Raw genomic sequence first — 21704 nt, forward strand, 5'->3', positions numbered from 1 at the left:
CGCAGCGAGCTGCAATGCACTGTGTGTTCTGACACCTTTCTATCATAAACAGCATTAACTTTTTCAATAATTTGTGCCTTCGCTCCCCATGCACATCAATGAGCCTTGGGCACCCATGACCCTGTAGCCGGTTCACCAGTTGTCCTTTCTTGGACCACTTTTGGTAGGTACTAACCACTGCATACTGGGAACACTCAACAAGACCTGGCATTTTGGAGATCCTCTGACCCAGTCATCTAGTCATCCTTGTCAAAGTCACTCAGATCTTTATGCTTTTTTCCTGCTTCCAGCACATCAACTTTGAGAACTGACTGCTCTCAAAGGTGACACTATAACAAGATAATCAATGTTATGGCTGATCGTGGTGTGTGTGTGAACATATAAATATTATATAATTATATATGTGTCTGAATATATAAATATTAATGGCAGGTTATGGGATTAGTCATAGTAAATTTTTAGGAAATGGCAACACTAGAGCAAAAAACTGAATGGAGCAGAAATCAGGAAATGGTGAAATTCCATGGCTGTACTTGCTTTGTTAGCTGGATGTCAACAGCATGTGTCACAGAGGGTACATTGTCCAAGATCCACTAGACTTTCACCCACAATTTCATTTAAAGAGCATTTCTTTTGCTCTAATTTTGCTGCAAACATTACTTGATATTAGCCTATTTAGTAACTAACTAATAGTAGGCCAGTGAAGTGAAAGTCAAATAGTTAACATATTGATAAATGTTCCCATGAAGGGACTATGGGGGTAAAAAAAAAATACAACAATTTCACTCTTCATAAAATATATTTTCTTTAGTTTACAAAAAATCATTTTACATGCAACACAAAAATTTATAAAAACAGCATCAAAAGACAATGAGCACTAAGGTTGATAAGCAATCTTGACAGTCATATGCAACAAACTGATGCAAAAGAATGCAAATAAACCATGTTTACCATGTCAGAGGAATGTATCCATTCACAATCAAATCAATTTGATTTTATATGATGTACAACAGATAATGTCAATTTTAAAGTGCTTTACCATAATAACCATAAAGAAATAAAACAATCCATTAATAATCTAAATAACACTTCATGGCAGCTTTACTCTACTGCTGAGAGATGAGCAGATGCCATTAGAAGTTACTTGAGATTTCTATTCATCTCTTTTTGATGAAGATGTAAGCTATTGATCAAACATGAGTTTTTATATAGCGTTAAAAGTTAGTTTTTTTTTTAATTATTTATCTATATGTCATAAGGCTGTTTTTTCTATTAATTATAAATTATCTGTCAACAGTATTAATTCAGCAAGTTCTAGCCTGTCAGTCCAACAATCTCAACACAAATATAGAAGATATTTAGTTTCCACCAAACACATTAAGAGGGTCATCAAAAATATTATGGCCTGATTCCTCTGCCGAGTTGGTTTCCTGGACAGGCTTCTTAGACTTCTTTGCGGATGAGGCCCCTACTGGTTTTGTGATTCCAGATGAGAAAATATCGTCTATAAACAGCAAAAATAGTAGTGAACATCTATCAGATATGCATGCATGTGTTTTACCTGTCTTTACCCTCTAGTAGCAGTAACTTACCCATGTCATCATCAAATATTGATTTAGTTTCCACTTTCTTCTTCGTCTTTTTCTCCTTTGGCTTTGTTACAGGAGTCAAATCAGCAAAAATGTCAACATCATCATCAAACAGGCTTGCCTCCAAGCTCTGTTCTTTAGGTTTCTTAAGTACTTTGGAGGGTGTTTCTTCATCATCCTGTAAAGACATTTTAGATCAGTTTAGATCAGCAGTTCTCAAAACGGTTCTCAGGGCCTCCAGACTGTCCACATTTTTGCTCTATGGCAACTTGCACAACATAGCGATAGAGCGAAAATGTAGACTGTCAGGGAACGACTGTTTGACGCTCATCAATGAAGTCACAAATTTCATCCCTTAACACCAATCCTAACTAAAAAAGGAACATCTGAGCTTTGTCTGTATCTGTCTGCTAAAAACCTTAAGGAATAGGATTAAAATATACATCACCTGGAAAAGGTCTGGTTTAACAGAGCTGACAGGTGTCTTAGAGTCCTTCTTCTTCTCTGTTCCAAAAATGTCATCGTCATCATCAAGGAAAGGCATAGCCTTGGCTTTCTTCACCGGCTTTGGCTTGACTGTGGCAAAGAGGTCCTCACTATTGTCGTTGAAGATAGGCAGGGCTGGCTCTTTTTTCTTGGAGGCTCCATGGACCACTGTCTCAGGAGCCTTTGTCTTGGTTTGCGGTAGAGGTGTGTGTTTAGGAACTGAGGCAGAAGCAAAAAGGTCCTCTGAGGAAAACAAGTCCTCCCCAGTAGGAGGGAGAATCTTGGGCCTGACCACCCCATCAGAGAGTGTTTGTGCAGGCATTGTGATGGTGCTAGTGGTTATAGGTAGTGTGAGAGCAGAGGGTCTGGCTGTTACAGGATTAAAGGCAGATGGTGCTGAAGTCGTTCTGGCTGCTGAACCAGCTTGAAGAGCTGAGTTTTCTTCCGGGCTGTCCAATCGAGCCTCTTCAGAGCGCTGAGCAGCCAAGTGTCTCGCTGCACGTGTCTGGGGACGCCGATGCATTGCGCCTTTAACGCGGTCCTGCACAGACAGGTTTTGGATTAAATCCTAAATTTACAAAAGCATGTCCATGCAAAGTGAGAGTGAAAATGTGGACTATCTGGGAACGACTGCTTTACATTCATCAATGAAGTCACAAATTGAATCCCTTCACACCAGGGGAAAAATAGCATAACCATAAGGCAAGTACCAATTAAAAAGCCACACTCTGACCCACCTTATTGGCATTCTGTAATGTTGTGACCTGAGCTGGGGAGTCAAAGCTGATCCCTCCCTCAGCAGCAACCTGGAGTCCCGCAGTGGCCGCAGAGGCAGGCAGCAGCCCTGCAGGTCTGGGTGAACTGGACTGAGTCAGATCAGGGGTTATGCTGACTGCACCTGGAACCCGTGGACCTGCTCCTGGCATGAGGCTGGCAGGGTTGATGGCCAAACTAGCCTGAGAGGACAGAAAAGATTCAGAGAGAAAGATTCTCAGAAATGCTATTAGGAAAAACAGGACTTTCCAGGATTAGTCCAAATGCCCTATAGAAAAATGAATAGATGTTAAGAATGGGTTACATGGCAAAAAAATATCATATCGCAAGATACTACATAAGCTCCCTATACAGAAAAAATCAGGACCCATCAATCATTAACATCCACCAACAGTATCTACAGGTTACACACCTGGATGAATGTGGATGAAATTTGGTCATATGCACCCTACAGTTATCATCCACAATCTGACAAACCAGTTTTATGCTAAGTTCAAACACTGTATTAAGATGTACAACTAACATTTTACAATAAAGCACTGCTATTTGTGGAGGAAATAATTTATCCAGGAAGCTTCATCACATCACAGTATCATCACATTTGAAAATACAGTGCAAATCTATGAGTTTGATTATACTTTCATTAAATATCTAAAAATAAATGATTTGATATGGAAAAAATAAACATTTAGTACAAAAATATACTTTAATGCCCAATCAGCTGCTTGTTACAGTGAGTAGCAGGGCTTTTGACCGGTGTTATATACATACTGAAAAGTGTACTGTGAAATAACTGATTATGATGATGATACTTTGTTGCCATATAATCCACAATAGATAGACTGAGGCCATAATCAAGATAACTCAAGAAAAAAGGCTTAGAAATACAGATTGTTGCATATTTTAAAACATGCTGTACATATGAAGAAATACAGTGAAGAGGAACAAACACAACAATACAACAGAGGCAACTGAAGCAAAGATACATGCAGACATCAGTCCTTACAGCGTGATCTATAGAATGTAAAATACAGCTTTAATGTGTTTAAAGAGAGCCGTGTTAGCCAGATGCCCAAGCTTTGTGTCCTTTTTTTTTTGGATGAAGTTTGTTGTAAGTGAAGCCACAATGGAAAAAGTTCTTATAGAGTAACAGGAAGAAACAGGAAGAGAGAATTATTAATTAAAAATTACTTGAAGTTTTCCAATCCTTGATGAGGTTTCTTTGGGTTTTACAGGGATCACAGGCTTCTGTGCAATCAATAACAAATACATTTTAAAACCATTTGTAATACTTTAACACATGATTCTAATTACTAAAATAATTTAATAGGCATATCCATATACACCACAAAACATCTGTTTTCTATGGATTACATAATATTATGGCGAGAGCTGGATAAAATTGCCAGAGCATGGAATAACTGCTAAACACATCCGTTTCATCAAGCTTGTAAATGATGATATTGGGGTGTAACAATGCAACATGACAGGATGCATTGCAATGCAAAAATGTGACAATGTGCATCATGGAAATATGTAATTCACACTGTATAAATTAGCATTCTATTAGCTATGCATATAATGCAACTTCACTGTTTGAACACCAGAGGTCCTAATCTGCACAACCCAAAAAGTTAAAATACACTGATCAGCAATAACATTAAAACCGGCTGTCTAATATTCCGTAGGTCCCCCTTATGCCACCAAAACAGCTGTGAGCCATCGAGGCATGGACTCCACAAGACCTCTGAAGGTGTGCTGTGGTATCTGGCACCAAGACGTTAGCAGCAGATCCTTTAAGTCCTGCAAGTTGCGAGGTACGGGCTCCGTGGATTGGACTTATTTGTCCAACACATCCCACAGATGCTCGATCGAATTGAGATTTGGAGAATTTGGAGGCCAAGTCAACACCTTGAACTCATTGTCCTGTTCCTCAAACCATTCCTGAACAACTTTTTCAGTGTGGCAGGGCGCATTATCCTGCCGAAAGAGGCCACTGCCATTAGGGAACACCTTTGCCATGAAGGGGTGCACTTGGTCTGCAACAGTGTTTAGGTACATTATGTATGTATCAAAGTAACAGCCACATGAATGCCAGGACCCAAAGTTTCCCATCAGAACATTGTCCAGAGCATCACACTGCCTCCGCCAGCTTGCCTTCTTCCCATGGTGCATCCTGGTGCCATCTCTTCCCCAGGTAAGTCATATACATGCACCCGACCTTCCACATGATGTAAAAGAAAACGTGATCCATTAGACCAGGCCACCTTCTTCCATTGCTCCATGGTCCAGTTCTGATGCTCACTTGCCCATGCTCACTTGCCCAGTTCTGATGCTCACTTGCCCATTTTTCCTGCATCGTCGTGGCACTTTAGCTGATTTTGGAGCTGTATTTCCAGTTACAATTACGCTGCAATCGCTACTACGGAGCTCAATTTTTTTTTTATTTCCCCAGGTTAATAAATAAATAAATGTATAAATTCTTGCAAAAATTTCCAATTAAATTTTTGTGAGTATCTATTTATTTATTAGATATGGTGAACCTGTCATTCATTTTATTTACAATATTAAAGCTCTGTTCGCAGCAATTTTTGATTTATTTAGTTTTATACTGACAGATTCAGAAATTTTAAAAAAAAGGAGTCTTTTCAGTCATAATTTTTCTTCATTAAATTTTGTACAAAAATATTCTGAGAATCATACTGAATTGAATCATGAGCGAAGTCTACTGTCAAACCCCTAGATGATATGCATTATCTTCACGAAAGGGAATGTTATTCATACCCAAAATTTATACCGAAAAATGTGTAAAGAAAAGGTTTTAGTCACATACCTCACTCTTAGCTGACTGTATTGTACTTGCACCTTTGTCGGTTTCTTCAAGTTTAGCCTTACTCGGCTTGTCTGGTACTTTCTAAATGTGGGAATTATATAATGAGAATAATACATGTTCCTAAATTCCCTCCTCCTAATATGTTCTATAACATATAGTTGTAAAAAGAAATCACACACCAGTCTCTATATTTCTTAATAAATGTTTACAGCAAGAAATCGAACTATATTACCGGTGGAGCTTTTGGCTTTGCAGAGCTGAAAAGGTCGTCATCATCCTCGTCCTCCCCAAACAGTGTAGAAACAGCGGGCTTCGCTGAGCTAGGTACAGGTGCCTGGAACCACAAAACACCACTATCCTTTATACTCCACTTTTGCCTTTTCAAAACATATAAAAGTTCACTAACAGCACAAGAAAGGAATTTCTCACTCAAATTTTTGGACTGCTATAAAAACGTACTTTCAGTAGATCAGAGAAATAATTCTCGTCAAAGTAGTTTGAACTTACTGAGGGTTTAGCAGACGTAGCAAAGAGGTCCACCTCTGGGTCATTGTCTCTTTGCTGCGTCTGGCTGAACAGAAGCTCCTCATCCTGAAACACACCTGTGCTCTTCACAAAAGTTTTTGGCTCCTGAGACTGAAACACAATCAGCAACATCTCATTATTAACTCATTGTACACACACACAGTAATGTGCACTGGGTGTATTTGTTATGCCTTACACCCACATTAAGTATGTGAAAAATATGAAAAGCAAAGCCATGTCTGGCAGAATTTTGTTGCAGAGAGCAACACTACCATGGAGTGCAAGTTAGAGGTGTCAGAGCTAAAAAGTATCAAGAACAGTCTGTTTTTACACTCGTGCACGAAGACAGTTCAGACAGGAAGCTTCCAGGATAAGATAACACAGTACATCTCAACTCAACATCTTAAATTACAATGGAGACCAATCATGTACATCAGGTTTGCAGTTTAAACCCATTGTACATCAGAACATTGTACATCATCGGCACTGCATGGGGAACAATGTAGTCACAACACATTTTATTCCTGTCGCTGTTCTAATGTGGAGCATTCATGTATGTTTCATTCACTGGTAATTACTAAATATCTGTCTATTTCATTTAAAAACGTGATTTTTATCCCTAAACTCAGTTATAAGTTTCATAATTTTGGTATAAATTTTTGTGGTAGTTGGAAGTTTCATGAAGTTTTCGACCATCGCTGCTACAGTAGGACTACAATCTGAAATACTGAGCTGATATTCAGTAAAGCTTTTGCTGTATGTTTAATATTTCTGTTCATTATTTCTCAATATCATATCTGTCAAACACAAACCCGTGCACTGTTTAACTGTAGTATAAAAATGATACTCGATTATGCCACATAAGACATTTTCCTCATTTCCATTCGGTTAACAAACATCCCTTCATTAACTGTTATAGATACACTATATGGCCAAAAGTATGTGGACTCCTGACCATCACACCCATATTTGGTTCCAACCCAAACTGTTTCCACAAAGTTTGAAGCACACAAATGTATAGGATGTCTCTGTGTGCTGTAGCATTACAGTTTCCTTTCACTGGAACTAAGGGACCCAAACCTGTTCTACTATCAGATTGCCCCTGTGCACAAAGCACGCTCCATGAAGACATGGTTTGTCAAGCTTGGAGTGGAAGAACTCGAGTGGCCTGCACAGAGAAGTGACCTCAACCCCACTGAACACCTTTGGGATGAACTGGAATGCAGACTGCACCAACATGAGTGCCTGACCTCACTAAAGCTCTTGTGACTGAATGAGCACAATTCCCCACAGCCACACTCCAAAATCTAGTGGAAAGCCTTCCCAGAAGAGTGGAAGCTGTTACAGCTGCAAAGGGGGACTAAATCTGCAATGGGATGTTCAGTTAACACTTATGAGTGTGATGGTGTCCACACACTTTTGGCAATATAGTGTATTTAAATATTAAAATTAAACAGAACCCCACATATGCACATAGTTCTAGATAATAAAACCAACCTTTAATGTACTTTTGTCTGTATGCTTGGTTGCTGTGGAAAGAGGAGATATCTCATCATGTTCCTCTTCTTCATCATCATCATCATCAAACAGACTAAATGTGTTTTTCTTGGCCTTCTTCTCCTTGGTCTCCATGGGTGGTGGGGTTTCCTTATGCCAGTCAAGATCATCGAAGTCCTCCAGTGCATTCTTGCTCTGTTTCTGTGGCACACACACAAATTGGTTTTAGTTTGCTAAAAGAAATTTTAGCATCAAATACCTGAAAGGGAGGGGCAAAGTTTTTATCCTCACTGTTGTGGTTTTGGCTTCGTCTCCTAGCACATTAATTCCTCCAAACAAGCTAACAGCCCCAGCAGGCTTTTTACTCTTGGTAGTCTCCTCAGGGGAAGATGCTGGCTGCACAGGCTTCTTGTCTGAAGGCTTTTCCTCAGCTACATTTGCCACTTTCTGTGTTTCCTCTGGGCCAAACAGAGAGGGAGCCTGAGACACAGCAGCAGGCACCTGAAACACACACACTCGTATTCAGTTCTCTTCTCCGCTAACCAGCGTGCGCTGATAGCTTCTAGAGTGGCGTTTCACACTGGCTACACTGTCTGAAATTAAATGAATTATACCTCACATGGTTAGTGACTGACCTGTTGGAATTTAATCACATTCCTCATGCAAGCTCTTTGTGGTAGTTCAACTCCTTAAATCTTATACAAAATCTGCATGTACACTTATATATTCCATGAACAGCAACAATTAATTATGAATACAAGTTCCACGTGAATAATTTATGATTAAGAGTAAGTCATCACCAAGCAAATCAAGTCAACAGTGCAGCTAAACAGAAAATATTACTAGTCTGTACATATGTGTTTAACATGAATCTTATTTTTTGTAATTACACAGCTTACTTTGACTGCCGGAGTTCCTTTGTCTGCAGATGGCTTGAAACCAAACAGTGAACCTTTGTCTTCATCGTCTTCATCCTCGAACAGGAGGGAGACTCTCTGAGGTTTCTTCTGACTGAAAGGACAAATATCAGTCTGCTGTGTTGGTTGGTGCAGGAACATTCAAACAGTTTGCATTCTTATTCAGATACTACTTTTCTCTGAGGTTAAAGCCACAGTCAGTGCTATCTGTACTTCTAGTATATTGGTTTACAATAGGCTGCATGGGAAAAGATGTTATCCTGGAAAATCAGTGGAATTTAAGGTTTCTTGTTAAAATAATGATGATTTAAAGGACACCTTGGCTCTTTTGTGGCTGCAAATAGATCATCGTCATCATTGTCATCAAACAAGCTATCTTTCTGTGCTGCTTTGCCACTGGGTAGCCTGGAGGGGGCACTGGTACTAGCCTTCATCCCACCACTCTTCACGTCAGGCTTGGCAGGGCTGGGCTGTGAGCTCATCCACTGATCCTGGGAAATACACATTGGACACGGATTAGATACATTTAATCCAATGACAACAACTTGGTTAATCATATTCTGCACATAATGAATTCTATTCCGGTTTTATGGAAAGGTTTGATGTTCTCCATACCTCATCATCACTAAAAAGAGCACTTGATAAAGTTTTCTTGGGTTGGGGCACTGCTGTTTTGACCTGAACTGACTGAGATTTTGGCACAGAGGAAAAGAGATCCTGCAAAATGCAGAAAAAAAGTGATCATTTAAAAGGCCAAAATCTTTGGTCTGGTATGTGGTATTAAACTCTCCTGTTTGTTCCATATCTTAGAGCTAGAGCTGCTTACACTCACCTCCTCCTCCTCATCATCAAATATAGAGATCGTAGCCTTGCTTGGTTTGTTCTGCACTGGACCTTCTGGTTTTGACTGACTTTTTGGCACAGTAGGGAATATCTTTGGCAAAAGAAGAAACGCAAAAAGAAAAACAGGCAGTGTAAAAAAAAAGTCACTGTAAATGGGAAAGTATTCACTTTTACAATTCACGATAAAAAATGTAATAAAAGCATACTTGTGAGTCCTCATCATCAGAGAAAAGACTCTTGCTCTGCACTTTCTCTGTTGTTTTAGGAGCAACTGATGGTTTGACCACAGGAGGGGGCATACTCTAAAAAAATTTCCATTAAAAAAAAAAAAAAAAAAAAAAAAAAAAAAAAAAAATCACCAGCATGGAAAATGAGAGAAATGAGAAAAAAATGAGACAGATGTAGAGAGAGAATAAAGAACGGTTTTATACCTCCTCAGATTTCACAGACTCCTCACTTGTTGAAGGATGACGTTTCTTCAGGCTTTCTGCAAGAAGATTATTTGTGCCAGGCCCAAACATGGAGATGGCACCAGCAGGTAACTGCGTGCAAACAAATTTATCATACATTTGATTTAATGACTGTGAGTAAAAGAGAGTACAGCTCTTGCACTGTCTGAGCTGTAAGTTATCCTCATGATTAACATTAGGCATGCCTGAGACTTGTGCTCACATTGGGTTGTGCATGCGGTATAACTACTGATCACCAGTTAAGTGTTTAGAGCTTTAAACAAGTCAACAAGGACCGTAACAGACAGCCAACAGAAACGGAATATAACTTTCATATGAATGGGTTACGAGCAGGGTGATCAGCAACACACTGCAATAGCCTCATCAAAAATTTGTGTTGCATATTCTTAACTACCTTTTTCTCAGGAGGTTGTATCACCCCTTCCTCTTCCACAGCTTTCTTACTCTGCTGAGCAACTGCAGAACGAGAACCCACACTAAAAATGTCACCATCCTCATCATCATCTTCATCACCTCCAAACAGGTCTGCTGTCATCTTTGGCTTGGCTTTCTCCTGTACAGCTAAACACAAGATATGATTTTTACTACAGCATCCACTATTTTTGACAAGTAATAAACCAGCGACAGGGCTCAGGCCTACACAGGCCTACACCAACTCACCAGACGTGGGTTTTTTGAGCATCTTCCCACTGAAAAAGTCATCATCATCCTCATTGTCATCAAAAAGGCCACTTCCTTGTGACGTCTGTTCTCGAGCTGCCTGCACTTTGGATTTGACTGGTCGGTCATTCTCTTTACTCATTAATGAGTCTGAACCATTTGGTGAGCCAAAGAGACTGTTTTCTGGCAGAAAAACACAAATATCCCCCAATTAAAGGCTAAAAACTTTAATGATAAACTTCAGGTTTTTATGCTTTATTAAAAAAGTAATTTACCTGGGAAAATGGAAACTGCACCTGTGGGTATTCTCTTAGTGTTGACACTCTCTACAAAAACAAAAGAATTAAGTTAGAGATTTATAACACTCATAGTTGCAACTTATTAGCTATATATCTTCCAAAAATGAACTGTAGGAGAGGTTGCTCGTGGTAAAGTACCTGTTTTTTGAGATGCTGCTTGCTCATTCACCTTTTTGGGTGCCTCAGAAAACAGATCACCCTGCAGAAACATAGAGAAACATTCAAAATGTTGGCAATTATATTATTTGGCTAATGCCATCTGTTTGTAAAATTTTATTTAGAATTTGAATTTCCTTTCACAAGAAATATTTTTACATTTCATCATTTTGTCCTTTTAGAGTATTTATTAAATGACTAATAATCAATAAACAGTATGAACACTTACCTCATCATCATCAAACAGGCCTTTACCTCCACTAAAGAGACCACCCTTTCCTCCGAATGGAGAATATTCATCATCCTCCATTTTTGGAGGCTTGAACATCTCATCATCATCATCATCTTCCACTGCAACAAAATGGATATGAAAATGACAGGGTTTATCATATGATTCGCTCAAGCTATAATATGCAATGCAAGTCATTTGGTGTAAATATGTCCTTATTGAGAATTTTAAGGAAATAAAATGAAAACGAAATTAATAAGTTGTGTAGCAAAAAAGAAAGGTTGCAAGATATGAGAAAGACATTGCAAGTTTACATGAACACAAATTTTCCTGTTTGAAGTATTAAACATATTAAACCAACAGTAAGATGTTTTGACTGAGGGAACCTCTCCTACAGTGTGAATGAAATTACATGTACCCTGTGCCTCTGGCAGTTTCTTTCCTTGGTTTTTCCTCTTGGTGACAGATGTGCCTGATGACAATGCTTGAAAAGAATTACAAACATGCAAATGTAAACAAAACTAAATAAAAATCCAAATTAAAAACCCTTTAAGTGTGACAAAAAAAAGCTAAGTGTGTCATAAATAAAAAATGAATGGAAAGTATGTAAGTGAATCATGAACTTACACGTACGGTCTGCCTCTGGCTTTTTTGTTGTATCTTTAATTCTTGCAGCCAGCTGATCAGCAAAAGATGCTGGACCCACGTCATCCTGAAATACAAGCAGAGGCAGAAAATCAGCCCAGACATTTGCTGAGAGATTTATTTCTAAATAAGTTTAACTGCAATCCTTGTTAAGTCCATTTTCCACAATGAAAGCCCACTTCACTAAATTGAGTTCATTCTTTCCAAACAAAACTCAGTGACAAAATATTTTTTCGTCAAATACACCATAATAGCATTAACCAACACATTAGATTTTAAAAAGATGAGAAAATTACCATCAAGAAATTTCTCACATGTACCAGCGTCATTTATTCATGCATGTATGGACAAATGCAAATTATTCACCCTTCTGGCTTCATCTTCATCCTTGTCAGATTCTCCAAATAAGTCAGAATCTTCATTTTCTTCCTCTTCATCAGAACTGACAGGCTTCTATAAAGATACATCAAAACAGCTCATACACAGTATGTTACTAATATTGCCCATCTCATAATTAAAACAAATACACATTTTTTCACTTGCATGCCCTCGTAGTAACAGAACTGAAAGCAATGGACTGAATACATAAACAGTTCTTACTTTCTTTAAGCTTCCTTGGCTTTCTCCTTCTTGGTCAAAGTCCTCGTCTGAGTGCTGTTAGGATTAGAAATCATCTTATATAGACTAGCCTGATTTTTGTTGGCCGTTACAGAAATACAAAAATGGCAGAAAGCTATGCTACAATAAATCTAGTCAAATTACATTCAGCTAGAAAGGAATAGATTCGGGTTAGGGTAACTGTCACCTCTGGCTTGCTAAGGAATCTAAATTCAAAGCCAGACTATCACAAAGCAACTTTACATCCAGTGAAGCTCTTTTGTAACAATGTCTATTGCTAAAAGCACTATACAAATAAAATTTAACTGTGTTAAATTTAATAAATGTGTATAATATCCAGTTTTACCTCCTCCTGATCTTTATCCACTTCACTCTCAACAAGACTCTCCCTGTCGCTGTCAATGGACATTTCTGCAAGAGAGAGAGCAATGCACAAGCAGTTATTAAAATAAGAGACAAAAGTTAATTCAGATCAGAGAATGGAATGAAATAAGGCATTAGGAGTACGCCACCATCACTTGAGAGATCTCCCAGGCCAACGTCATCTTGTTCCATAAAAGCCTGAGATCCAATCAAGTACGGGAGCGGCCTGTCTACGTATAAATCCTGTTAAAAAATGAGAAAATGCAAATTAAAAACTCTCACCAATGCTATGTACTGCACTTTGTCAACTCATAGAAAAACAGTGTACCTGCACTAGGGCTGCAACAATTAAAGGTAAAATTGATGTAAATTGTTGGCAACAAATTTCATTATTAAAAAGCTGGACTGTTTTATGACACATGCTGTGGTGCGCTGTCAACCACAGATTCATCAGAATTGGTGGTCAAAATAGAAAATAGGAGAACTCTTTACATTACACTATGCTGCTGGCCTCATGACAATTTGTGGTTTCATGTGTAATTATGCTTCTGTGGGCAATTTGAGAAGTGGAAGTGCACTGTGCAGTGGATATAAAAGATCTACATACCCCTGTTAAAACTGCAGGTTTTTGTGAGGTAAAAGAAAGAAACCAAGATCAATCATGTCAGATCTTTTTCCGCCTTTATTGTGATATAGCAACCAACAAAATGGAAAAAGGTCTGACATAACATCTTGGTTTCATTTTTTTACATCGCAAAAACCTGCACAAGCATTTTAACAGGAGTGTACAGACTTTTTATATCCACTGTACCTGGCTGAATCCTGTTTATTAACTAGCGTGCATTGAGTCTAGCTTATCTGGTTTCCTAGCTGTAAAATCACATTTATGGTCATGTATTTTGATCCTTCCTGCCCTATCAGAAAACGTTATCTTGTTAAGTTTAAATGGGTTGAAAATGAACATGGTCTCAAATAAATGATTAGCCTATGAGACAAACTTTTTCTCATTTCAAAACTTACGTCATGAAGCATGGGTGTTACACAATGTTGGGCAGCAAGTGGCAAAGGTGTTTGAATCAATTAGCTTGTAAGTAGTTAAAACTATTTTTTGATTCAGTAGTGTTGACAAATGCTACATTGTTTAATTTTCTTAATATACACAATATATCCTGTATATTTTAATATATCTTGTGTGTCAAGCAATCAGCTCCGCATCCTGCCGAAGTTGATCCGAAAGAGAATTGATTAATTGATCCCAGGCATTAAAATGTGTCGACTGAATTGTGGAGTCGATGCCTCACTGAAAATGATTTGCCTGATGCACACACTGCAAGCAAAATGAATTTAGCATTGGTGTGTTTCGGTTAGCGAGACAGTCAGTAGATACACTATATTGCCAAAAATTTTGGGACGTCTGCCTTTACATGCACATAAACTATAATGACATCCCATTCTTAATCCGTAGGGTTTAATATGGAGTTGGCCCACCCTTTGCAGCTATAGCAGCTTCAACTCTTCTGGGAAGGCTTTCCATAAGGTTTAGGAGTGTGTTTATGGGAATGTTTGACCATTCTTCTAGAAGCGCATTTGTGAGGTCAGGCACTGATGTTGGACGAGAAGGCCTGGCTCGCAGGCAAGTCAAGTTCCTCCACACCAAACTCTCTCAACCATGTCTTTATGGACCTTGCTTTGTGCACTGGTGTGCAGTCATGTTGGAACAGGAAGGGGCTATCCCCAAACTGTCCCCACAAAGTTGGGAACATGAAATTGTCCAAAATGTCTTGGTATGCTGAAGCATTAAGAGTTCCTTTCACCTTTCACAGACTTCCACCAAACTTTACACTTGGCACAATGCAGTCAGGCAAGTACCGTTCTCCTGGCAACCGCCAAACCCAGACTCGTCCATCGGATTGCCAGACAGAGAAGCGTGATTCGTCACTCCAGAGAAACCCATTCCATGAAGCTCTCTACGCACTGTTCTTAAGCTAATCTGAAGGCCACACGAAGTTTGGTGGTCTGTAGCTATTGACTCTGCAGAAAGTTGGCGACTTCTGTGCACTGTGCGCCTCAGCATGCGCTGACCCCGCTCTGTGATTTTACATGGCCTACCACTTCATGGCTGAGTTGCTGTTGCTCCCAATTGCTTCCACTTTGTTATAATACCACTAACAGTTGACCGTGGAATATTTAGTAGTGAGGAAATTTCATGAATGGACCTTATTATATCACGATACCACGCTTGAATTCACTGAGCTCCTGAGAGAGACTCATTCTTTCACAAATGTTTGTAGAAGCAGTCTGCATGCCTAGGTGCATGATTTTATACACCTGTGGCCATGGAAGTGATTGGAACACCTGAATTCAATGATTTGGAGGGGTGTCCCAAAACTTTTGGCAATATAGTGTATGTATTTTGCCATTATTTTGAATTTCTCTGTCTGAAACTGAACAAATCAGGGATGTTAATCCAGAAAAGACATATAGTTGAGAAAGAAAAGTGTGCAAAACAAGTAAAAAAGACTGGTTTCGGTGTCTCCTTTGGTTGACATTAAGTTACTGACCTGTTACTAAATAAGCCTAATTAAGAGTTCTGTAGTTGTATTACAGTATTATTAATTTAAAAAAAAAAAAAAGATTGATTGTTTAATCGATCATCAAAATAATCTTTAATGGCAGCCCTAATATTTTCACTGAACCCGAGAACTCTCACCTTGGGTTCCAGAATGGGCTCCACTCTGTCAGCTGCCTCCTCATCCTCAGAGTCCGAGTTCCCTACTTTAACGTCCAGCTGCTCAAAGGCACATTCCAGGACCTTCAGACCATAGTTCACTGCCTCCTGGACTTTAGGTATCAGCTCTGCTTCTTTCTGTTCTCGTGTTTTTTCCTTTTAAAGGGACAGTAACAGACAGTGTTAAAGTGATGCATCCAAAACTGCCTGTTTTTTTGGATATTTGTGGGTTTTTTAAACATGCAGTTTAATCCCCCTACGGAAAAAGCAATTTCTGTTCCAGACAAAGTTGGACATATTAAGTTTAGTTAAGACTTAATTAGGCATGCACAAATCCCATTTTTCCATTAAGTTATCAATATCAGAGCTCTTAGTATTGGCCAGTACACAATTATGATCAAACACTGACACCTTCTTAAGCAACTGAGCTAAAATTTCTGCAAGATTCTGTTGCAAAAGTTAGACCTGCAATAGTGGTGCATTGTGACAGATCCGTGTTGTGTCAGTTAGCACCAACCACATTCACAGTACAGCACACATCAGTGGACAGACAGAAAAAATGTCAAATCTGATCTGACATCCGTCCATTTCAGGCCAGTATCAACTTACCCATTTTTGACTGAGCAAAGATTGGACAATTTACATGCATGTTTACTCTAAAATACACAGAATAAAGCTTAACACTCAACCACAGACAGTAGTAACAAACTAACACTGTCATGACATCATAAAAAACGGAGATTTCCCAGTATCAGGGTTTCTTTCAAAAGGCAAGAAGTGTACAGACCTGTTCAGGGCGTTTCTCCTGAGCCTCTGTTTTTGGGACTGGCTCTTCAACTTCCTCATCATAAACCCTCTGCATGATTAAAAAGATATCTGACATCAACTTTGGTTGCTCAAGCACATTACTGTCTAATTCAAAATAAAACAATCAATTTCTCAGACGCACATTTTCTATAAATTGTATGTTGGAAAGCATAAGAAAGTCATTAAAGACTGTGTGGAGGCAGCTATCAGTTGCTTTGGTGTCCCGAATAAGGCCATCCAACTGTTTTTCGATCTCATGCGTCTTAGACAACATCCACTGAGAGAAGTCTTGCAGGTAGAGAAAAAGCTGTCGAGGTGAAAAGACATCAGAGTGATAATCGTGCATCGTGACAAGTAACTTCACACTCCAAACATTTCTATAAGTAACATAAATACCCCAGAATCTGCAGCTAGAGACCAATTTGCGCTGTTTTTCCGCATCTCGTCCAACGTCCAGGGTCTCTCCCATACCTGCTCGGCCTCACCGTTGCAGTTACTGGGGCCGTTCTCCATGGGTTCTGCCATAGCGATTACCTGTTACATTACCAGGACACCATGGTTAATATAAACTGAAACAACAATTTAACTATTTAATTTTCCTGTCTGAAACATCAGCCATAGCTGAAATATCTACCAACTAGAGTTATGTTGTCATGGTGTAAGACAAAATACAGATTAAAATACAGATTAAAATGCATTTTTTTTTACCTTAGTGATAAATACTGACAATTTAAAAGATTTTAAAAATATCTTTCTAAAGTCCTTTTGGAATTTGATGGAATTTAGATGTGAAGCTTGGGGAATATAATTATACCCAGAGTACCCCATCCAAATCCCCAGGTCTTATATAGTATATGACAAAAGTATGTGGACTCCTGACCATCACACCCATATGTGATTCTTCCCCAAACTGTTTGAAGCACATAATTCTATAGGATGTCTCTGTATGCTGTAGCATTACAGTTTCCCTTCACTGGAACTAAGAGGCCCAAACCTCCAGGATGACAGTGACACTGTGCACAAAGCGAGCTCCATGAAGACATGGTTTGCCAAAGTTTGGAGTGAAAGAACTCCCGTGGCCTGCACAGAGCCCTGACCTCAACCACACTGAACACCACTGAGATGAACCACAATGCTGACTACATGCCAGGCCTCCTCACCCGACATCAGTGCCTGACCTCACTAATGCTTTTGTGGCTGAACGAGCACAAATTCCCACAGCCACAGTCCAAAATGTAGTGCAAAGCCTTCCCAGAAGAGTGGAGGCTGTTATAAGAGCAAAGGGGGATTAAATCTGGAATAGGATGTTCAACAAGCATATACAGGATGGGTGTGATGGTCAGGTGTCCACAAACCTGTACACACCATCTGAACTGACAGGGTAATATCCCAGTTATAAATTATGCCATGGGGAAAAAAGAATCAGTGCTTTTTCATTCAGTATAAAGACACTTCGGGAAGCACTCACTAATGTCTATCATTTCCCACTGAAACCAAAACAAAAGTTTAAAACACAGAAGAATAAAATATATAGGACAATTACAAGGACTTTAAATGAGCGAGTTCCCAGCACAGGTATATCCTACATAGAGGTTATGGTCCCATGACCCACTAATGATCAAGCTCACTATAATAAACACTTATAATAATAATAATAATAATAATATAATAAAGAAGGTTTGTATAAAAATAAGGTTCATGTAGTATGGAGTTTTTTAGAGTGATGAGTGAGTTTGTGTACATGGTGAAGACACTCCCATCTCTGTGATTTATACACACACACACACACACACACACACACACACACACACACACACACACACTGCTTATCTTGTGTGAATTGCTCAGAATTACTACAAACTTCCTGCAGCAATATTACTTACAGAAATATGTCCGGAAACCTTACCAGATTTGATCTTTTTGTTTCCTTCTTATTTCCTTTACAAAAGAGACTTTCGTACAAAGATTTTGCAGTTAATATTTCCTTACATTTTCACCACAGGCTTGTGTGTGTGTTTACTGTGATATTGTTAGACTAGGTTATAGATAGATAGATAGTTAGATAGATTCTTTATTGTCATTGCACAGGGTACAACAAAATTGAGTGTCCCTCCTAATGGTGCACAAGAGTAAAATAAAAGGAGTAATGAATAACAAATATAAAAGGATATAAATATAATCAGATCTGTTCAGTTAAGATAGTAAAGCAGCTAAGATATTGCACTTAACATCTTGCACATTTGAACAGTGTGTGTGTGTGTGTGTGTGTGTGTGTGTGTGTAGTGCAAATCACACCATGAGAACTGCAAATCATAACCCTCCTTCAACCAAACAGTGATTAACACTAAAATGAACCCTGTGCTCATCAAAGCTTTAGACTGGACTGATTACAAACCCACCAGTTATTGTGATCAGTGATCTACAGTGAGACTGGACAAGGGCAGAGTGACACACACACACACACACACTCATACTCCTGTGGTGCACTTATTCACCAACACAGACAGTGTGCGAATACACAGAAAAACCATGCATTTACAACATTATGTGCCTAACTCACCATGTGCTTCATTACTGATGCTAAGATCCTGATTTAAGGCGATTCTAACCGGTCATAGACAACACATAACAGCTTAGTCCATCAGTCAGGAGCTTCAAACGCACGTTAGCAAACTCGGCTAACACTAATTAACGTTAGCTACATTGTGTAGCGTTAGTTATACAGCTATTCAGCTAGTTATTAAACTGTTAAAAATACACTTTTTTATTTTAACCTGTGTGACTCCAACCAAATCAGAAGCTCTTACCTTCTCGAAATTTTAATGCTTGGTATTGTAGCTAACTCTCACCAGCTAGCTCCATCTTTCCCTCAACAACATCTCCATGTTTCCCCTGTGTGCAATGCTAACCTAGCTCAGCAGCTAACACACGCACTGTGTGCATTCAGCTGCTTCTTAACACAACAGGCATGCTCAGTACCTTGGAGGAATTTATTTCGCCCAGCTTGCGCTTTTCATAGAAAACCAAAACCTAGTTCAGCCCTGGCGAAAAGGTGGCTGTTGATGATCCGCTGCCTCATTAGTATTCCTCCTGCTCGGCCATGTCCTGTCTGCTACAATCAGCTGACTCCATAGTCACCTGACCTTAGCGGTGCAGTATACTTTCCACCTGTATTCCGACACACCCCGCTTCCTGCTCGCGCAGCTCGTCCACGAGACGTAGCTGACGTCCTGTGTTGTGATTGGTCCGAATTCAGATCACTGACGGGGGATATAATACGTTACTATGTACAACTAACCAATCCCCAGCGATGGAGGCGGGGCTTATCAGAATGCAGGTAGAAAAGAATAATAAAAAAAGTTTTCATGAAATAGAAAGAGGAAGAGGTGAGGAATATTAGAAAAGAAACAGTGTGGAATTAGTAAAATGTTCAGTTATGGGTTTTCCTTTGGCTTGGAACTAATATGTTCCTATGGGATGATTGAGGAGCTAAAGAATGAGTAGCATTCATTAGTGCTGGCAGTATAATGTGTAGTTATGAGATTTGGGTCAAGCCCATTCATCTTTGATGGTTCTAGCATAAATATTACTTTAGGTTAATATCACACTTACAAGTTGTCCTCCACCTCATGCCCCAAGCCCCCAGGGACAGGCTCCAGGCTCCCCACAACCCTGTGTAGGATAAGCAGATCAAGTTATAGTTATGGTGGAAAAACATTTTAAAAAGCATAAGATCATTTTTGTTTTTCACAATGCCTTTTCAATGCAAGGCATGTGGCCTTCATCAGGCTAATTAACAGATTAGCCTTAAATACTCAACTCTTACTATCAACCTGTTAGTTTCTTAAGATTAATGCAGCTGACATGGATACTGGGTAGCTCAAAACTAGTTTTTATTAAAAAGAAAAAAAAAAGTAATCAGAAAATCAAGAATAACTTGGAATTGATATTGAATTTGTGTGTGTGTGATGGGGAGGTGGTGGTGCAGCATGTACTGTTGCAAACACACAACTCTAGGGTTCCTAGTTTGATCCTGAGCTCAGGTTAGTGTCTGTGTGGAGTTTCACATGTTCTCCCAGTATCCATGTGGATTTTCTCTCCAGTTTCCTCCTAAAACATGCCAGTAGGTGGATTGGCTGCTCTAAACTGCCCCAGGTTTGACTCAGTGTGTGAAAGTGTGAATGAGGGTGTATTCTCTGGGTCCATCATGGCCCTGACCAGAATAAAGTGCTTACTGAAGATGAATGAATGAACAATTGTTTATGTGATTAATGTATTGCCCAGAGACGGATGCACAGCAATCACCAGCAGGCTTAGCTATTAAACTTTGCCTTTGATATTAACTACCTAATCAATTAATTATTAAGTAAGTATTCAAGTATTTGTCATGCCCAAAGAATGTGTAAGAATTAATAATTAACCATATGCTGCATACTATTGCCTAGAGGCAACACCTTATATTTGGGTCCACTCTTTATCCCGACTTTTTAGCATTTTTTTTTTTTCCACGTGAATTTGTTTTTTATCACATCATATAACAAGGTGCCGTATGGGAAAGGATGTGTAATTTGGAAGAAGGGACTATTTTAGGAAGATTCTACTGCATGGTGCACCAAGAACAGGTTAACTAATGGTAAACTAAAATTATTAAAAAAAACAAAAAATTACAGGAATGTCTCTAGAAACTAGAAACTTTTGTTTTGAGTTGTTTTAAGATTGATGAAAAATGTACGTTTCTCAACATTGCCATAGGACAACAATGTGCATTTGTGGTCCTCATTAGCAGATAATTAAAAATACACTTTGGTCCTTCATATGTTTATTCCATTAAAAGAATAACAAGTATTCACATGGCAAGGACACTTGATGGCACTGTGTAGCCTAGACTGTGAAACAATTCCCATTTTAGTGTGCCTATTGTACAGATGTCAAATATCATTGCTTCTGTGCTAATTTTATTACTGAAAAACATTGAATGATCTTTACTTGTGCATTTTAAGGAGATGAATCATCTGATGACACCACATAGGATCACTTCATTTTTTTTGGTCTTTTTATATAATGAATCGATTTTTGTTGTCGTTGTTGTTGAATAATGCTTGAATATGTATTCAAAAAGCACGTGTGGGTGTGACCATGAGGCAGAGGAAATAGGGATGGACTATCTGAAGCTTTCACTTCAGTTTTAATTTTTTTTTAACTGGTGTCAATTGTGTGTCTGTTGTAGACATCATTCTGAAACTTAAAACAGAAAATAAGTGATAA

The 21704-nt window shown here is 38.9% G+C and overlaps 1 protein-coding gene across 4 annotated transcripts; it reads right to left on the bottom strand.

Annotated features, from left to right (window-relative positions):
- Positions 1 to 780: 780 nt before the first annotated feature.
- Positions 781 to 19585, bottom strand: washc2c (WASH complex subunit 2C). 4 transcript variants are annotated; one of them, XM_053232842.1, is made up of 33 exons: positions 19247 to 19403; positions 19000 to 19043; positions 16836 to 16973; positions 16582 to 16746; positions 16420 to 16488; positions 15615 to 15788; positions 13054 to 13147; positions 12888 to 12952; positions 12524 to 12577; positions 12290 to 12376; positions 11906 to 11990; positions 11697 to 11762; positions 11279 to 11400; positions 11032 to 11092; positions 10870 to 10920; positions 10595 to 10777; positions 10329 to 10495; positions 9896 to 10006; positions 9671 to 9766; positions 9454 to 9555; positions 9237 to 9338; positions 8940 to 9112; positions 8604 to 8715; positions 7996 to 8205; positions 7705 to 7905; positions 6190 to 6318; positions 5915 to 6016; positions 5683 to 5763; positions 4041 to 4097; positions 2813 to 3031; positions 2038 to 2616; positions 1593 to 1767; positions 781 to 1504 (listed from the first exon to the last, which is right to left on the bottom strand). In XM_053232842.1, the coding sequence occupies exons 2-33, from the start codon at positions 19009 to 19011 to the stop codon at positions 1359 to 1361; spliced, it is 4188 nt and encodes a 1395-aa protein (XP_053088817.1). In that variant the 5' UTR covers positions 19012 to 19043; positions 19247 to 19403; the 3' UTR covers positions 781 to 1358. The 4 variants fall into 4 exon arrangements, with proteins under 4 accessions (XP_053088817.1, XP_026795900.3, XP_034158803.2 ...); XM_026940099.3 differs by lacking the exons at positions 19000 to 19043; positions 19247 to 19403 and adding an exon at positions 19419 to 19585; XM_034302912.2 differs by lacking the exon at positions 19000 to 19043 and having other exon boundaries at positions 19247 to 19421.
- Positions 19586 to 21704: the final 2119 nt, after the last annotated feature.

The sequence above is a fragment of the Pangasianodon hypophthalmus genome, chromosome 3 (genome assembly GCF_027358585.1).
Source record: "Pangasianodon hypophthalmus isolate fPanHyp1 chromosome 3, fPanHyp1.pri, whole genome shotgun sequence".
Classification (NCBI taxonomy): domain Eukaryota; kingdom Metazoa; phylum Chordata; class Actinopteri; order Siluriformes; family Pangasiidae; genus Pangasianodon; species Pangasianodon hypophthalmus.